Source organism: Nomascus leucogenys, chromosome 9 (assembly GCF_006542625.1).
Source record: "Nomascus leucogenys isolate Asia chromosome 9, Asia_NLE_v1, whole genome shotgun sequence".
Lineage (NCBI taxonomy): Eukaryota > Metazoa > Chordata > Mammalia > Primates > Hylobatidae > Nomascus > Nomascus leucogenys.
The window spans coordinates 49,756,437-49,775,687 of NC_044389.1; the positions used below are offsets into that span (position 1 = coordinate 49,756,437).

At 37.7% G+C, this 19,251-nt stretch overlaps 1 protein-coding gene across 1 annotated transcript in view; it reads left to right on the top strand.

Moving 5' to 3' along the window:
* Window positions 1-19,251, top strand: part of SCFD2 (sec1 family domain containing 2) — a 527,816-nt gene that overhangs the window by 64,590 nt on the left and 443,975 nt on the right. The window contains exon 3 of the mRNA XM_003268376.4: window positions 15,195-15,322. Coding sequence (XP_003268424.1) covers window positions 15,195-15,322 — 128 coding nt within the window. The remainder of the gene's footprint in view (window positions 1-15,194; window positions 15,323-19,251) is intronic.

The following is a 19,251-nucleotide window of genomic DNA, read 5'->3' on the forward strand; positions in this document are numbered from 1 at the left end:
AGGCATCTGCCACCACGCCTGACTAATTTTTGTATTTTTAGTAGAGATGGGGTTTTGCTATGTTGGCTAGGCTGGTCTTGAACTCCTGGTCTCAAGTGATCCACCTGCCTCGGCCTGCCAAAGTGCTGGGATTGCAGGTGTGAGCCACTGCGTCCTGCCTGTTTATTGCATCCCATCAGGTGGAACATAATTTAAATTCATCCACTTATGGTGATGTTAGCTTTGATCACTTGAATAAAGAAGGCATTTTGAGATTATGTAAATAGTCTCTTCCTCGTCAAATTTTAATCCACTGCTTTAGCATCTAGTAATATTTCTTGGCTGAATTATTTCTGTGATGGCTGAAAATAGTGATTTTTCTAATTCTATCATTTTCTTTACATTTCTTAATTGATATTTTATGGTAAGATAAAGCTCTCTGTTCTCCACATGTATGTATGTATGTATTTTTTATGTGTGTATTAGCATAAACTAATAGATTCATATTTTATTCAATGGGTTATAATTCATTTTTTATTATTTGCTTTGATGTTAATATTGTCCCATATTTGGTCAATGAGATCCCCTGAGTTCTGTGTCTTTTTGATACATGACCATCGTTCTTTGAGCATTTTAATACTTTCTGGTATATTTCAAATTCATCTTGTACCTATCCTAGCCGGTCCTGGAATCAGTCATTTCTCTAAGAGCACTGATTCTTTTTGGTGCAGAATTGTATTTAGAAACCAAGATCTGGGCTCTCAGTGTACTTGCTGCTTTTGGGGTGTCATTGTTCCCAGGGCCTCACAGTGGACACAGTTAAGGAATTTATACACACACACACACACACACACATACACACACACACATATATACACGTGCACATGTATTTACATTGATAATTCTTTTTTTTTTCTTTTGAGACAGAGTGTCGCTCTGTCACCCAGGCTGGGTTGCAGTGGCACTATCTCAGCTCACTGCAACCTCGGCCTCCTGGGTTCAAGCAATTCTCCTGCCTCAGCCTCCTGAGTAGCTAGGACTACAGGCGCTTGCCACCATGCCCAGCTATTTCTTTTTTTTGTATTTTTAGTAGAGACAGGGTTTCACCGTGTTAGCCAGGATGGTCTCGATCTCCTGACCTCGTGATCCACCTGCCTTGGCCTCCCAAAGTGAGGCCACCGTACCCGGCCGATCTTTATTTCTATGCTAATCTCTGTATATTGAGAACTATGAGTTCCCAGCAATACTTCCAATTCTAAGCCAGCATCACAAGGATTGATTTTAAGTTTTTTCCCTTTGCATATTTGTAACTACTTCTTGAACAGTGAGTAACCTGACCCTCTTATCCCTCAGTAGATTACTTACTTTGCTCAGTCTCCTGTATGTAACCAATATAGTGTCAACATTGCTGCCTTTTCCTCTTCCTCTATGTGGATGCTGCCTCCATCACTCCTGGTCTCCAACATAAACGCATCCTGCCCCATGCTCTGCATGGAGACTCCATACCATTTAGGCTTTGATATTTTGGTTTGGCCTGCTTCTGCACTGGACTCCTCTTCACCCTTCTCAGTCTGCTCACCTGCTCTGGGCTGCCGCTGCCACAGTGCATCATACTCTTGGTGTGGGTATCCTTCTCACTCTGCTTGGCCTTTGACATCCTGAGCCAGGCTGCAGCTGCCCACCCCTACACAGACACCCTTCTCATTCCATTTTGGCTCTGCCACCCTGGGTCGGACTGCTGCCACCCTCCATCCCACGTGGATGTCCCCTCAATCTGGTTGCAATCTGTTGCTCCCACCCACCCTCTTGGGCCCTTTGTGCAGACATCTTTCTCTTCCTGCTTGGATCCCAGCACCCTGTATTCGGCTACCAACCCTCCCCAAGACGATATCCCCTCACCCCTCTCAGGCTCTGACACTCTGTGCGAACATGTTTCCAGCCTGCTCATTACATGAACTCTGCTGCTGTATCAAGACAACTCCCTTCTAGGCACCAACTAATGGCTTTTGGATTAAATTATGAAGTTTTCTGTTTTTGTTTTTTTTTCTTATTTGGACTTTATTATAAAGGCAGGTTTTGCTTGGTTGTTTTTAAACTTAAGTGATCAGTACTTACTTACAGCCTCATTCTAAAATAATGTCTGTATACTTGAATAGTCATGGGTTTAATTTGTTAGTTAAATTTTCTGTGATTTACATTAAAATAAATACAGATTAATGACAACTAAAGATGTTCATCTGTGGACCTATGAAAATCAACTTGCTAACCACATCTTTAGGACACTGTGGTTTAGATTATTCATTTAATGACGGTCTAGGTTGGTTTGTGTTTTCATTCTTTTGATCTTGGTACTTGACAAAACTGATAGCAAGACTGCATATCTTCTAGGAATGAGAAGATTTTTTTTCTTTTTGTCTTGTACATGGTTTTAAATAGGAGCGGTGATGGTGACTATCCTTGCCTTATTTCTGATTTTAAGAGGAGTATCTCTAATGTTCCCCCATTTATAATGATGTTCACAGTAGACTTTTTGTAGATTTTTTTTTTTTGTCAGGTTAAGGAAGCGCTCATCCTAATTTACTAAGATTTTAAAAAATGTTTTAATCACGGGCTGGGCACAGTGGCTCATGCCTGTGATCCCAGCATTTTGGGAGGCTGAGGCAGGTGGATCACTTGAGCCCAGAAGTTTGAGACCAGGCTAGGCCACACGGTGAAACACTGTCACTACAAAAAATACAAAAATTAGCTAGGTATGGGGGCATGCGCCTGTTGTCCCAGGTATTCAGAAGGCTGAGGTGGGAGGATTGCTTGAGCCTAGGATGTGGAGGCTGCAGTGAATTGAGATCACGCCACTGCACTCTGGCCTGGGTGACAGAGCGAGACCCTGTCTCAAAAAATAAATAAATAAATAAATAAATAAATAAATAAAATTTTAAATAATGAATTGGTGTTGAAATCTGTGAAATGTTTTTCCTGAATCTATTTAAAAGATAGTATGTTTTCTTGTCATCCGTTAATGTGGCAAGTTGTAATTATAGATAGTTTAAGACTGAATCATTCTAGCATATTTTGCATAAACTCAGCTGCTTTGTCATGGTTTGCCATTTTTTCATATACTTTTCCATGTCTTGGTTTTTTCTTCTTTAGTTCCTAGAGGTTTGATTTTGGGGGAGAGTTAGTAGTCATGTCCCTTTAGTATCCTAAAAAAATCTGGACAAAGTGGCTTAAACAAAAAGTTACCTGTTAAATATTGTTTGAACTGAAGGGTTAATGTTGCTTATGCTTTCTGAACCTTAGCCCCCTTATCTGAAAATTTGGTTATAATAATGCCTACCATATATGGTTGTAAGACTCAAACGAGATAAAAATAAGTCAAAAGTCTTGTATAGTGACTTCCCTTAGGGATTTCAGATTTACCTACTTATTTTTATTTTTATTTTTTGTAGAAAGCTGCTATCAGTAAATCTCATAAAATACATTCCAGCGATGCCTTTTAGTTCATTTACTTATTCAGATCATTTGCAATTGATAAAATGTGGTATCTAGAACCTTCTTTGTTTATTGCTGTTCTAGATTGCATTTGAAGCTCAGTCCTGTGTCTTTTCCTCTATTTTTTACTCCTTCATCTTTCTTCTTTTTTTTTTCTTGGCTAATTCTTTGTGATTTGATTGAATGGTGCAATCATTATTTTTGTTAATCATTTATGTTTTGGTGGGTCATGGCTCTCAAATGCATTTTACCTTCAAGAATGGGAGAGCTTCTAGGAAAGTGTTATTAGAATTATTGTCCTCTGTGTCCCCTAGAAAGGCAGTGAGTCTTCCCCTTTTTTTTTTGTTTTTACTGTCACAAATATGTAAGCGTGTGCACACACACACTCACACACATCTGTAGTAATTTTCTAGGTTATATTATGTTCTTAAGGAGAGTGAATATCAGAAACAAAAGTAAGAGGGAAGTTAGAGTTTTTATGGTGAGAAAAGGAGTATTGCAAGGTGGGTTAGGGTTGGAGATAGACGGCCTGATTGTTGGTTGGGGATCATATGTATCTTCTCTTGGTGAGGCAAGCCTCAAGAACCTTTCCCATGTGTCACAATTTTATTTTATCAACTTTCCTAGGCCTTATTTGACTAAGACATAGTTAATTAGTATCAGTATTTGTATTAACAATATTTTCTTGTTTTCTGTTTCTTTGACCCTCTGGCACCTGGAGTCTAGAAATAGCAAACAACTAGTCAGGGAATGAGCCTCTCATATGCAAACTTATCAATCAGAGCTCACCCCTCTTCCTTCTGCTGGGCCCTTATGCTCCCAGCCAATATTCCTCTGCCCTCATCACCCCAGTGCCAGGTACCAGACAACCAGAGCCCACAGAAATGATTTAAACCAGCAAATCCTAAGCCCCCTCAGCCTGCTTACCCTGCCTTGGCCATTCCTTCCCACAAAATCCACAATAAGGGCATGCGCCTATGTTTTTCCCTTGTTCCCTCTGCCTCCTGACCAACCCTCGTGCTTCCCCATGTGGCCCTGCCTGGCATGTTATGCCTCCTGTTTCAAGGGGTCCGTGAGTATAAGAACTTCTTCCTTTTTGACAGTCATTTCTGTCCCTGTGTATCCTGGATACTTTTTTTTTTTTTTTTTAAGAGACAGGGTCTCATTCTGTCACCCAGGCTGAAGTGAACTGGTGTGATCATAGCTCACTGTAGCCTCAAATTCCTGGGCTCAAGCGATCCTCTTGTCTCAGCCTTTTAAGTAGCTAGGACTACATGTGTGTGCTACCACGCCCAGCTAATTTTTAAATTTTTTTGTAGAGATGGGGTCTTGCTAGGTTGCCCAGGCTGGTCTTGAACTTCTGGCCTCAAGCGATCCTCCCGCTTTGGCCTCCCAAAGTGCTAGGATTATAGGTGTGAGCCATTGTGCCTGGCCCCTGGGTACATTTTTAAATAGTATCGAAGACATTTATTAGGGGATGGTGTGCTTCTAGTCCACAAGGTTGAATGTGAGTGCAAGTTGTTCAATGCCTTCCTAACTTTGCTATTCCTTGTGGGAAATATTCAAGACCTGTGTGCTTGTTATCCCTTTATTTGGGGTTTTTACTAGGAATTCCTGTCTCCTTTATTAATAGGGTAATTGTGGCTGCAAAAATTTAGAAGGAAGCCTGAGGATTCCTCGTTACTCTGTTCCTTAGGCCTGGAGCCTTTCGAAGTGGTTTCCCAGGTTTTTGGATATCATGGAACACAGAAATTAAGCAACAACATAGAGCTCTCTACTTTTGTCACACAATACACACACATACAGACACACACACACGGAATTATTTATCTTACTATATTGAAAATGCTTTAAATAGAATTTTTTTTACAGGTTGACTATAATGAAGAAAGAAAGGCCAGGCACATTGGCTCATGTCTGTTATCCCAGTATTTCGGGAGGCTGAGGTAGGAGGATGGCTTGAGCCCAGTTAGAGACCACCCTGGGCAACATAGTGAAAATTCATCTCTGCAAAAAGTAAAAAAAAAAAAAAAATTAGCTGGGCATGGTGGCATGCACCTGTAGTCCTGGCTACTCAGGTGGGAGGATCACTTGGACCAGGAAGTCTAGGCTGTAGTGAGCTGTGATTGTGCTACTATACTCCAACCTGGGCTACACAGGGAGATCCTGTCTCAAAAAAACTAACAAAAAAAAAGAACTACTGTATATTCTTCTCTCCTCAGAGTTGTAACACCTCAACACTGTTCTGTAGTTCTAGAGTATCAAAGGAGATAGTACAAAACATCTTAACAAAATCTATGGGAGTTAAGATAGTTAATAATAGGAGCAATGCAAATTCCTATTTCAGCTGAACCAAAACTCAAGCTGGTTTTTAATCAATTTGTTTTTACCAGTGAAGAGAAAATAAGCTATAATAATTTTCAACACATCAAGTTTTTCCAAGGCTTTGAAGCTTCATACAAATGTGCAGATAGACACAATGGTGTCATCTACCAAAGTGATAGATACTGGAGTCACTGTGTAATCATTGCATATAAGATGATGCTGATTGAAATGAACCTTCTTCATGGAGGTGAGTGACAGAAGGGTGAAGCAGTCAGATACCTTTGCTTCTAAGAGCCTCTGTAAGACTGTCACTAACTCTTTGTCCTAGAGTTCCTTGACACATGAATTAATCCTTAACTTTCCATGGCTTGAATTTGAGCCAAAACACACAGATGTAATCAATCCAGCCTAGAGTTCCCCAGTGGAGCAAGTGCTGGTCTGTGTACTAGATCATGGACTAACGTATAGGAACTCAAAGTATATCCTTTAGAGTCAGAAAAATGTGGCAGAGAAAGGATATGTGTTTGGTTTTTAAGTAATATAATTGTGTTATTGATTTAAAATCCTCATACTGAGTTAATCCATTTGTGCATTAGAAATCTATATGAAAAACAGTCTTTCTTATGCTTTACTGTTTTCTAAGAGGAAATTATTAATATGTTTGTGTTGATTACGGTGTTAATCATTAATGGGCTGATAGAGAGTAGGAATAAAAAATGTTTATACTGAGATGAAGCTCAGATACTCTCTATTTTATATGATGGTTAAACAGTTAATATGTTTTTACCTAGTCCGTTTTTTAAGGGTGGATTATTTGTGCCTCTCCTTTGTAGACCATATAGGGTAACTTTCTGATGTTGCCATGCCATTTGTAAGCTATCATCGTGCTGGTGGGAGTGTCTTTTAGCATGCTAATGCATTATAATTAGCGTATAATGAGCAGTGAGGACAACCGGAAGTCACTTTCATCGCCATCTTGGTTTTGGTGGGTTTTGGTCGGCTTCTTTACTGCAAGCTAAAACAGCTTGCAGTAAGGTCTTCATGATCTGTACCTTGTGCTGACCTCCTGTCTCATCCTGTGACTTAGAATGCCAAGCCATTTGGGAATGCAGCCCAGCAGGTCTTAGCCTTATTTTACCCAGTCCTTATTCAAGATGGAGTTACTCTGGTTCAAACGCCTCTGACAACTTTTAGGTGTCAGAGGTTAGGTGTTGCACTTTCCCAAAGTTCTCAGTCTGTTTTTATCACCCTGCTGGAGTGTGCTCAGTTTCACCTTCCCTGCTAGATGGCTAGCTCCATGCGGGCAGGGTGTGGGAGGATGCTCACAGCCATGTTTCCAGCATCCATGCCCAGCTCACAGAAAGTGCTTATATTTTGAAAGAAAGAATGAACAAAGGGCTGCTTTCCAGTGCCAAAGGACTCTGTTACATATCTTGCACTTAGCTGCTTTTGCTTCTTTTGAGATGAAGATTAATTGGTACATTTGTTAAAGATGAGGTAATTGTTTTAAAAGGTAGTCAAGAGGAAAGATGACTATTGAAGCCTCTGTGAATAATTTAATTAGAAAACCTACCTTCAGAGCTCATTAAGCTCACCCCTCATGGAAGCCATCATTCCCTGCTGTGAAAAACTATGACTCAACTTGCCCTCTGTTTAAAATTAGTTGAAATTGTTTGGGTTTTTTGTTGTCATTGTATTTCTGTTGGAATACTGTGACTATTATTGCATATCCTGTGATTAAGCTTAACTTCCCGTGCATGCCATGAAGAAACTAAGTTTAGTCACAAGATAATGGTGTGCATTCACATTTCACCCTCATCTCTTAATTGCATGCCTTCTACTTGATTGAAGTATCACCATGATTCAACATTCAACCACCTTTTAAAAATTTTGCTGTCTTTTTTCTATTTTATTTGGTGATGAATATTTCCTGTTAGTTTCTAGCAGACTGCATTTGACATTTCATACATGCCAACCCAAGGCAGCTTCTAAGATTTCATTCAGAGTTGAGTAATTCTGGTGAATAAAGAGCCAGGAATGAACTGAAATGACCATATTTTCATGTACAGAAGTTTTTTGAGAGAGCTTAAAGAGCTATTTGTAGCAGGTGATTATTATGTGTATGTCATTGGTCTTTTTCAAACATGACAATTTGTAAAAACAGTTTGGTTTTTAAGAATTCAGAATAATTTATCAAAAAATGACAATTAGTATGTATTGGCATTTTAAATAGTTACTGACAATATAGAAACTACTTATATTTCATAGAATAAATATTCTACTTTCATGTTGTATATTTCAAGGAACCTATTTTAACAAATTAAATTGTATTTTAGTAGCTACAATGAATTCAGTTTATGTCTTTTGAAACCATGATATTAAAAACAGAAAAAAGGAAAGAAATTGTTTAATTGGAATCACAAGCTGTTGGTAATTTTTTTGTTGTTAATTCTTTTTATTGATGTCACTGGACTTGTGAAAAAGAAAAAGAGGTTTAATAAAAGAAACAGCAGCATGGGATATTCACTCATCTTTTGCTGACCTTTGGAAAGTTAATCAAATTCGTGCATGTGAAGTTTGAGGACCATGGCATAATGGAAACCTTATTTTTATTTTTTATTGATTTTTTGAGACAGAGTTTTACTCTTGTCTCCCAGGCTGGAGTGCAGTGGTGCAATCTCAGCTCACTGCAACTTCCACCTCCCAGGTTTAAGTGATATTCCTACCTCAGCCTCCCAAGTAGCTGGTATTGCAGGCGTGCACCACCATGCCCAGCTAATTTTTGTATTTTTAGTAGAGATGGGGTTTCACCATGTTGACCAGGCTGGTCTCCAACTCTTGACTTCAGGTGATCCACCTGCCTTGGCCTCCCAAAGTGCTGGGATTACAGGCGTGAGCCACCACACCCTGCCTGGAAACCTTATAAATATAGCTTGTTGGGGACCCAAGGAATCTCAAAAATTGGCATTTAGTTCAAGCCTTTTATTTTACAGAACAGTGTAGAATTATGGTAAACAGATGGATTTTGGAGTTCACAGGAACCTGAGTTCAAACCCTAATTTATTGTGCATGTAATTGGGTAAACTATTTTATCTCGTTTAGAATCAGTTTTTTCACTTATGAAATGGGGTCAATGATACTTATCCTGAAAGGTTGTTGTTATTAAATGAGATAATATAGTCATGCTGCCTATAACATAGTTTTCAATAAGTGGAAATGATAACATTAGTAATACCTGTAAGGGGATATAAAGCACCAAAAAGACTAACCAGGTTACAGAAGCGGCCCATTGGCACTTCCAATGGTGGACCTGAGCTCTAACCCTCCTTTTTAATTTTTGTAATATAATGAGATGTTAGGCAAGTCATTTCATTTTTGTCTCAATTTTATCAGTGTTAAAAATGATTAGAGACGGGTGGGCCTGGTGGCTCATGCCTGTAATCCCAGCACTTTGGGAGGCCAAGTCGGGTGGGTCACCTGAGGTCAGGAGTTCGAGACCAGCCTGGCCGACATGGTGAAACCCTGTCTCTACTAAAAATACAAAAATTAGCCAGGCGAGATGGCACGTGCCTGTAATCCCAGCTATCTGGGAGGCTGAGGCAGGAGAATCACTGGAACCTAGAAGGTGGAGGCTGCAGTGAGCTGAGATCATGCCATTGCATTTGAGTCTGGGTGACAGAGCGAGACTCCTTCTAAAAAAAAAAGTAGAGGATATTTCCCCTTCTTTCTTTCCCAAAGACATGTTGTACACAGAGTTAGAGCTAGACTGGAAATAATACCTGTAAGGCGATTTAGAATAGTTTTTTGCTTTTTCAGTTATATGAGTGATATATATGTAGAATGATTAAAAATTCATCAAAGTCTTCTTGGAGGGAAACATTTAAGGAAAAAGGCTGAATAAAAGTGGAAAATTAGCATTGTGTAGCCAAGTGACTGTCAATGGCTAATGGTGACCAACAAGGGGAATAGTATGTTGTTGCTTAAAACAAAAGTGTGCAGAGTTCTTAGAGCTTTACCTGCCTCAGGAATTAATCTGGATCTACTTTACTCTTCACTCCATTCCATCCTGTCCTTTGTGGGACCCATGTGTGAACTTAAAGGATATTACGGATTTGAAAAGAAAACCAACATGAAAAGTGAAAAACAATTGACATTCTGCATAATTGATTCTCTTTGATGATTTGCATAATATAAGCATGGCGTGGTATAGTATTAAGATTACTGGGTTTAGAAGCCATTTGCCTCAGTTGTGATTTTGCCTTTTACAGATTGAGGGTACTTAAATCAGTCAGTTGCCTCTCTGAGGCTCTTTAAATTGGATTTAAGGAGCTTCAGATAATAGTTTAGCTCAGGAGATGAGGATCAAATGAGATATAAGAAGTTTTGTAAATTCTGGAATGCTTTTGAAATAGAATGGAGTGATGGTATTTGAAACTGTATTTAACATTATATTTTATTCACTTTTCAAAAATTTTTCTTAATTTGACCATCAGGAAAAAAAGAAACAACTCTTTTAGGGTGGGCCTGATTATCAAAAAGATGTTGACCAGCTGTTCCTGAACTTAAGATAAAAGATTAAGCTAGATGAACGAGATTTATAGTAGAGCACAAAGGGTTTAGGTATAAATAGAGTCTAATCACAGTTTTGATTTGTTTGAAGCTGTAGTGTTTTTCTCAGGAATATTATAAATTTTTCTTTAGGTGCTTTTAAAAACTAAAAATAGATTTTTCATCTGTCTGTATTGGGTTAGGTGGAGTCCTGCTGAAGGTATAAAGATGATTAATATTACCTCTAATATTTGCTTCTGACCCAAGAGTTGTACAACCATTTAATAAGTCAGTCTGGAAATAGAATATAGAATCTGAACTCCTTGTACAAGTAATAACTGTAGTTTTACAATAATTAAATTGAAGAGATAAGCTGAAACAAAAGTCATTGCTTAAAAGTCTTTGTAAGAAAAACACTAACTTTCTATAGCTGTCTGTTTTGAAGTAAACTATAGTATAGTTCTTAATTTTATTCCTGAAAAATAAAAATTATTTACATCAACCTGTCATATATAGGGAGATTGCTTGAGTTGGAGTTTTCAGTGTGTATGAATTCTACATTATCTATTGTTGACCTTTTCATATTAGAAAATAAAGTCACTGACAGTGATTGTACATATATGTACACAAGTAGTGGGGGAAGACTACTGCAGTTCTACAAAAGGCTTCTTTCTATATCTTACAAGAAAATTCTGCCCTTTGATTTTTCTTTTATTACTACTGCTGCTGCTACTACTAGTGCTGTAGCACTTATGTGTCAGGATTTGTTCTAGGTGCTTTAGATGTATTAGCCCATTTGATTCTTATAACAGCTTACTGAATATGTACTATTACCATCCCCATTTAAGAGAGGAGAAAACATGTACAGAGAGAAGTCCTCCTAGGGACATAGAGCTAGTAAGTGGCAAAATGGTACCTTGTGTTGTTTGGTCCAGAATCTATGCTCCTGCCACTCTGCAGTCTTGCCTAGTAATAATCTACCACATTGGCCATTGTATATAGTCCTCTCTGTATTGCTTATTTCCCCAGTAGGAAAACAGAAAGTTTTGCACAGTTGGAGATGATAAAGATTTACATATAATCCATTATTGCAATTATAGTATGGATTTCAGTTAACTTTTCTTGACATAAAGTTTAGTATCAGGAGTTGATTTCATCTGAAAATTCAGTTGTATGAAATACTTCCCATTGGATCAACTTTTATGAGCATATTAGAGAAAGGCAGTGACTTAACTCCCATGCTCAACTCAGATGCCGATATAGGTGTACATGTGTGAATTATCACATTGCAGTAATAGAGTGACTTGGTGAAGAAGTGGGTGCAGGAGACAAAAGAAATATCAGTAAGTATGACTTTGACCTACTTCAGTGCCAATTATTCAGAGAACCTTAATTAACTTGTAAATGTTCCCTTGATAAACTTAAAATGACCATGTGTAATGTGAAGTTCGTATGATGTGTTTAGAAAACTGTTTAGGACAGGAAGCAGGCATTAGGAACTCTCACACATATCTAGACATTCAGAATTTTTTTTTTTTTTTTTGAGACAGAGTCTCATTCTGTTGCCTAGGCTGGAGTGCAGTGGTATGATTGTGGCTCACTGCAACCTCCACCTCCCGGGTTCAAACAATTCTCCTGCGTCAAACTCCTGAGTAGCTGGGATTATAGGCACACACCACCACTCCTGGTTAATTTCCGAATTTTATTAGGGGCGGAGTTTCTCCATGTTGGTCAGGCTGGTTTCAAACTCCTGACCTTGTGATCTGTCCGCCTTGGCCTCCCAAAATGCTGGAATTACAGGTGTGAGCCACCGCACCCGGCCCAGAATTGTTTATATCAGCAAAACAATTTTTAAGAAAACATGACCTGAGTACGTATCACTGTTAGAGTCATGGAAACTATGTATTTCTTTTAAAATATTTTAATAGACAAGAGCCAGATGGTACAAGCTTCAAGTGACTTTAGTACATCTGTACTAATCAAGATTGTATGAATAAGCATACTCAGTGTAATTAAGTGACTCTTGAACATAGTGAGTTAAAGACCATGAATATAAGACAATACCACTTATAACAACAGTAATACTAGTGACAACTACAACCACCACCACCACCACACAACTTACATTTATTGTGAATCAGGAAAGTGCTTTAAATTAATTACATTGTTTAATCCTACAACAACCCTGTGAATTCACTATTATAACTTCCAACTCCACAGATACCAAAAAGAGAGCATTATGTGCACAGTTACACAATTAACAAGTATCATTTATTCAGTATTTACTGAGTGTACCCACCAGAGATCTGCAGTGTTCTAGGTAGTGAAGAATTAGCAATGAGTAAAAGAAAGTCCCTGCCTTCATAGAAGAGACCCCACCTTTTATGAGAGAGACAAACAACAAATGAACGTGGAAACATAATAAGTCAGCTGGTAACTAGAATTATGTAGAACAGTAAAGCCCAGTAAGTAGACAAGAGAGTGCTAGCATAAGGTGCTGTGATAGGCATTGTCACTTTTTTAAGCAGGGCAGTAAGGGGAGACCTCTCTGATAAGGTGATATTTTAGCAGATACCTGGAGGGAGAGAGATATTTGTAGGAAGAGTGTTCCTGTGCTTGGAATACGGGAGAAGAATGGTCTAGGAGGCCATGTATTTGGAGTGGGTGAGGAGGAGCATGGTTGGAGTTCGATCCCAGATTTATCTGACTGCGGAGTCCATAAACCGCTACAGCAATCTGTTGGGGCAACCACAACGTTACCTAACTTACTGTGATCTTAGAGATGAATTAGCCAGATGCATATTCTCATGGAAAAGAGGAGGGTAGTGACATTCTACTCTGAAAGTTCCGGGTTGCGTTGAGACTTATGTGATAAATCCCTGTGTTTTGTGGAGAGGTATTTTTGAGACTAGAGAACAATTATGAAGCATAAGTTTGGGAAACTGGGATTGTAACTCCCATGCTCAGAATTCTTCCATGGTTCTTCAGTTGCCTGCAGAGCTTTAGAGAAATTAAGTAACTTTCTGAAAGCCTCATAGCAAACAGACCTGCTTTTGAATTATGATAAAGACTGTATTCTTAGCTGCTGAGCTATGCTGCTCTTCTCAAAGTGTGAAATCAATCACATGCTCCTTGGCTTCCTGTCACCTACATATCAAAGTTGACATGACTTGGCAAGGAATGCAGAACCCCCAGAGTGTGGCTGCACCTTCTTTTATGCTCTCCTTCCACTGCCCCTCCCCGTGCACCTTGGCATGCAACAGAACAGTGCTCCTCAGGGTCATGTTCCTAGGATTTTTTGCATTCTGAAATGTCCTTCTTTCTCTTGTTTTGTAACCAAGATTTTATATCTTTCTTGAAGCCTTTTTTTTTTTTTTGCCATTTTCTTCCCAGATTGAGTTTTAACTTCTTCCCAGGCTGCTTTTAGAGCTTATGTATCTTTGTACTTGCTCATCATTTCCAGTAGAAAGTCATTCCTTCAGTCCCTGTCCTCCCAGCTAGGATTACACTTGCATAAAAACCTATGCAAGCATTGACCATGGCTTTTATTACCACACTTTTTTAGTAATTTATTTGCTTTTGTATCTGCCTTGTCTTCTAAACTATGCCATTCAAAGCTTTTTAAAAATCTATATCCCAACCAAATATAGGGCTCGGCATGTAGTTTACCTGCTTACTTAAATTAACTTAAGAATATTAGATGCAGAGTTATAATGATGACAGATTTGATCAGATTAAAACAAGTGGAGTATGTTGAGCAGTAACATTAGTTCATTATGGAAAAATAGATGATAATAAAAACTATTCAATGAAAGATTATAATGTGTCAGGCATTAAACTCAGTGTAAAAATATATCATTCTATTATTCAATATCAAATTCAAATTTGGAAGATATGTCTTATTGGGTATAACTTTAAAACTAAATTAAAATCTTAGTAGATGTAACTTTAAAACTAAATTAAAAAATGTATTCATTTTTGAACTATTACTAAGTGGATAGTAGGAGAGTGAGTGGGGCTTTAATTGGAGGAAAAAGTCTTCAGAAAGGGACAGAAGTCATCCTTGTCTCTTTGTATTCAGTTTTTAAAACGTTACTACAAATGTGTATACTTGGCTACATGGCAGAGATCTTCCGGAAAGAACACTGCCCTCATTTATAATTTGGACATAGCATGTTGGGTGAGACAGAGGGCTATTGGGGAAGTGAGCCCAGATGAGACCTTGCATATAATGCAGTGCTTCGTGCTGTTATCAACGGTTAATTGTAAAGGTTTTACTAACTACCATCCTTCCAACCTAAGGCCCAAAGTGGGATACTTCAGGCCGTGGTTACTTAGCATAATTCCTGATTTTCATTTAGTAGGAAGCCTACTAATTAGGAAGTCTATTGAGTAATTTTTGAATGAAATGCTCATTGCTGATTGCTTTGTTTCTTGGAAAAGTATTTAATCTCGAATTGATATAGTGCTTATAATCACTGATAAATCATTTTGAGTCATGCATTTAATTTTGGCTTATATAACATTTATGTTACTCTATTGATGTTGAGTTGCATTCTGAAAGATTTAAGTGTAAAATCTTTAAAAAAATTTATCACATAGTTTTCCCACACTTCTCATCACACAGTACAGCTTTTCTTCCCTTTTTTTCACTTGATTTTATTGTTTCCTTAATTTCTCAATATTTTCTGCCAATTATGTGAATTAGACATTTAATCCTAATACTTAGAGTCTATCAGTAGGAAAGACTACATTAATGCTCAAAAATATATTTTAAAAAGTATTTTGCTTCCAACCCTTTCCGGTATCCAGTAGAAATTTATTCTAAAGCTCTTTTTGTGGTTTTCCTGCAGTGACACCACAGCCAAAGCCCTGTGGGAAGCTTTACTGAACACTAAGCACAAAGAGGCAGTGATGGAAGTTCGGAGACATCTAGTGGAAGCGGCAAGCAGAGAAAACCTGCCAATCAAGATGAGTATGGGTAAGCCTAAACCTAGGACACAGGCAGCCTCTGAGGAAGCTTATTTAAACCTGTTCTGAATTGTGGGCCAACCTAGCCAACATGGAATCTAGGTCAAAGTAGTAATGACTTTTGTATACTGTTGAAAGAATAGGGAAGGAGTATGTGCACACTGCCCTTGGGCTCAGCAATGACCACTTTTCTTAGACTCAGCTTTGGGAACTCTCTAGGAGAGTTTTTGCTTACAAAGAATAATTATTTTAGTTTCTTATTGATCTATTTTAGAACTATCAAAATTGGTCTGGACTACCTCTCCTTAATTCTATTCTACCCCTACTCCCTTTTTTCCCCCATTCTTCCCCTATTCCCCCACTTATGGTGGGTAAAAGTGCTCTTATTTCTTTTGAATTAGTGAATGAAATGGTACTGAGAAAACAATGGAGCAGTCAGACATGGTCTGGCCTAGTCCCTCACCCTTAGAGTCCTAATTGTCAAGTCACATCAGTGTTATTTCTTCTTCACCAGGAATCACATACCTAATTTTTCTATTTCTCGTTTTTTTTCACATCCAGCTTTGTCTTTGGTATTAGATGAATATGATTGCAATGGAATTTAAGTTTTAAATGGCTTTTTTTCTTTTGATCAAAAAGTCAGAGAACCACAGAACTAATGCGTTGATTTTAGAAAAAAAATTTGGCTTTTAATTTTTTTGGTTTAAAAAATATTAAATAATTTTATTGATATAGAAATATTTAAATATGGATATTGAATCTGGTTAATAGGTAGAATTTGTTTCTGGAAGCTTGCAAAATTTTATTTTTCTCTTTTAAAAATATAGTTTCTCTCTTATAATCTGTTCTTAGGTATTCAGTAAATATTAGTACATTTTACTGGATGGGAAAATTTTTCTTTGCTGAGATTCATAGCCCAAGTTCTTGATTACACATGGGGGCAAAAATCAAACTAAGTTGAAATAGAACAAAATTTGAAAGTAGCAGAATATGGATGAATCTAGGAGGAAAAATGTTACAGCGTTATAACATGAAAAAAATACGACTTTTAGTGTATTAGGTGACTATATTTGAGGGCTTCAAGGAACATAATGATGATAAGAAAAGTGAAATAACTAACCATTATTGAGAACTTACAGTATGCTAGGTCTTTGGACTCTTTATATGTGTTATCTTATTTCATTCTTAGAGTAATTCTATGAGACAGATACTATTAGTGTCCCATTTTTCAGATAAGGAAACTGAAACAGAGAAAAATAAGTTGCCCAAGGCCGTATATCTGATAAGTGGTAGGACTGGAATTCAAATCCAAGAATTTTGATGCCACATATTATGCACTTTATTTATAAAATCATCCTAATTTATATAGCCAATGCCAGAAGTGGTTTTGAAGGGTGAGAGCTCTTTTACTAGTTTTGAATTAATAAATGAACTATCATACTAAAAACAATTTAGCAGACAGACATGCCCTAGCCTGGTCCCTCACCCTTAGAGTGGGTCTCAAATTTGCCACACTGAGACATCCTGGCATTTGACTATTAATTCTCTTTCCTTTCTTCTTCCCTTTTCCTTCCTTCTGTCCCTCCATCTCCCATCCCCTTCTCTCCTTTCCTTTCCATAGTCCTAGGTACACATTAGTAGCAAGTGTATTTACCTCATTGAGCATCTTATTCTTAAGTATGTTGAAACAAGAACTAATTAATATTGTGAATCGGCCAGATGCAGTGGCTCACGCCTGTAATCCTAGCACTTTGGGAGGCCGAGGCAGGCGGATCACGAGGTCAAGAGATTGAGACCATCCTGGCCAATATGGTGAAACCCTGTTTCTCCTAAAAATACAAAAATTAGCTGGGTGTGGTGGCGCGCTCCTGTAGTCCCACCTACTCAGGAGGCTGAGGCAGGAGAATCGCTTGAACCCAGAAGGCAGAGGTTGCAGTGAGCTGAGATTGCGCCACTGCACTCCAGCCTGGCAACAGAGCGAGACGCTGTTTTAAAAAAAAAAATTGTGAATCAAGGAAAGTAGGAATGCACAAAGGGTCTTGATGTTAAGCTTAATTTATATTGTGTTTCAGTGATACAACATTATGATACTATCACAGAGCATAAATCAATTTTTATTACTCGATTCAGGACTCTTAAAAGAGCAACAAACTACTTTTCTAAAGGGCTGTATCTTTGAAAAATAAGCAGAGCCACAAATTTTTAAAAAGGACAGATAATCCCATAAGCAATTCACATTTAAATGTTTGAGTTTTCTGTCAATCAAAAAAAAATTTTTTTTTAAGATAGAATTGTTTGCTTTATCCCACAACTCTAGATAGGGGCTGGGGTGAGAGTGGGAAGAAGAAAGAAGGAAAAAAACAGAGGATTCAGAGGATTGTTAGCAAACTTCTGTTGTAAGAAGGACCAAAAAGATTGATTCAAAGCATACTCCATCCATGTGCCAACTACTCTTTAGTAACAGATAACACAGTATGGCTGCTCATTTTTGCTTCATATAACTAGCCAGAATTTCTTGTGTCTCATTTTCATGTATAAACAGATTCATAACTATGAACAGTAAGGAAGAGAACTGGAACTTGTAAACATAATAAAACATTGATTTTTGAAAACTGTCTATCATATAGCTTATCATACAGCATTTAAAACTATAAAATATATTTTAAACTATGCACAATTCTCCCATCCTTGCTATAGTTTCTACTGAAGTATAAATTTTTCTGACTGTGATAAAGGCTTCTAGTATTTTTGAGATGTTAAACAGATTTTAATTATAGACTCAGGATTCCCTTGTATTTAAATTTATGGGGAGGGATCCCATGATTGAAACCTCAGATCTTAAATATAAAATTTCTCAGTACAAGGTAAATTCATGTTAAAATGTTATGAGCACCAAGAGAAATAAACATCATCTACTTAAAGGAAAAATGTTTAATTGCTAAAAGACAGAGAAAAATTCATTTTATCATTGCACATATAAACATGTCATCTTTCTGAGAGCTTGTTATTAGTCAGTTAACTAAATAGATATGTTCCAGAAAAGTGACTTTGAAAACACTGAAATGCAGTTGTATTTTTCCCACTGGCTTTCATAATGAAAAATGTATTCTGAAAGTAACAAAACAAATAGACCATAAGAAATCAATTTGTTTAAGTCTAAAATGGCCACTCACAGAAGAAATGAGTAGATGATGCCCATCTCAAACTCTGGTACATTTTACGGAGAATCTTTCACTGGAATATGATTGTGGTTGAGGAACTTCACGTATCTGTCCTATAGTTCTCTACAAAGTGGACATATTCCCCAGTGTTTAATGGGTGGCAGAACTATTCTATTATATTAGAGCCGAAGTGAAACAGTTATCTTTATGATACTGTCTTTTCTTTGTAGCCAGAGTTCTTGAAGGAGTGTTCTATGCTTGATGCCTCTGTTTCTTTATTATTTTCTTACTAATGTAGTGCAGTCTGGCTCATGACACTTTTTTACTGGAAAGCCTCCCAGACCACTAAATATAAGGACATTTTTGCCAGTCACCATCCTTCTCGACCTCTTTGCAGCATTCACTACTAGACTTTGCCACTTTCTTATATGTCTCTCAGTGTTTTCTGTGACTTTAGCCTCTTCTGATTGTGATGGAGTATAAAGTCAATTATATCTGAGAGTGAATCACAGTTCTGCCACTTATTAGCCAAACTTCAATTTCTTTGTCCATAAAATGGGGGAAATAGCTATTTTCTGGACTTTTGAAGGAGAATAAAAGCTCTGAGCAGAGTGAAGTTATGACTGTCAAGCAAACTGGAATGAGTAAGCTATAGTTACAGTCTCTGCCTATGGGAAAATCTATACACGGGAAACTAAATTATAAGAAGCTTATTTGATGAGAGTGAAAGCAAAGCAAACAGATCAAGTTAGATTATTTCCCCTTTCTTTCTCGGAAA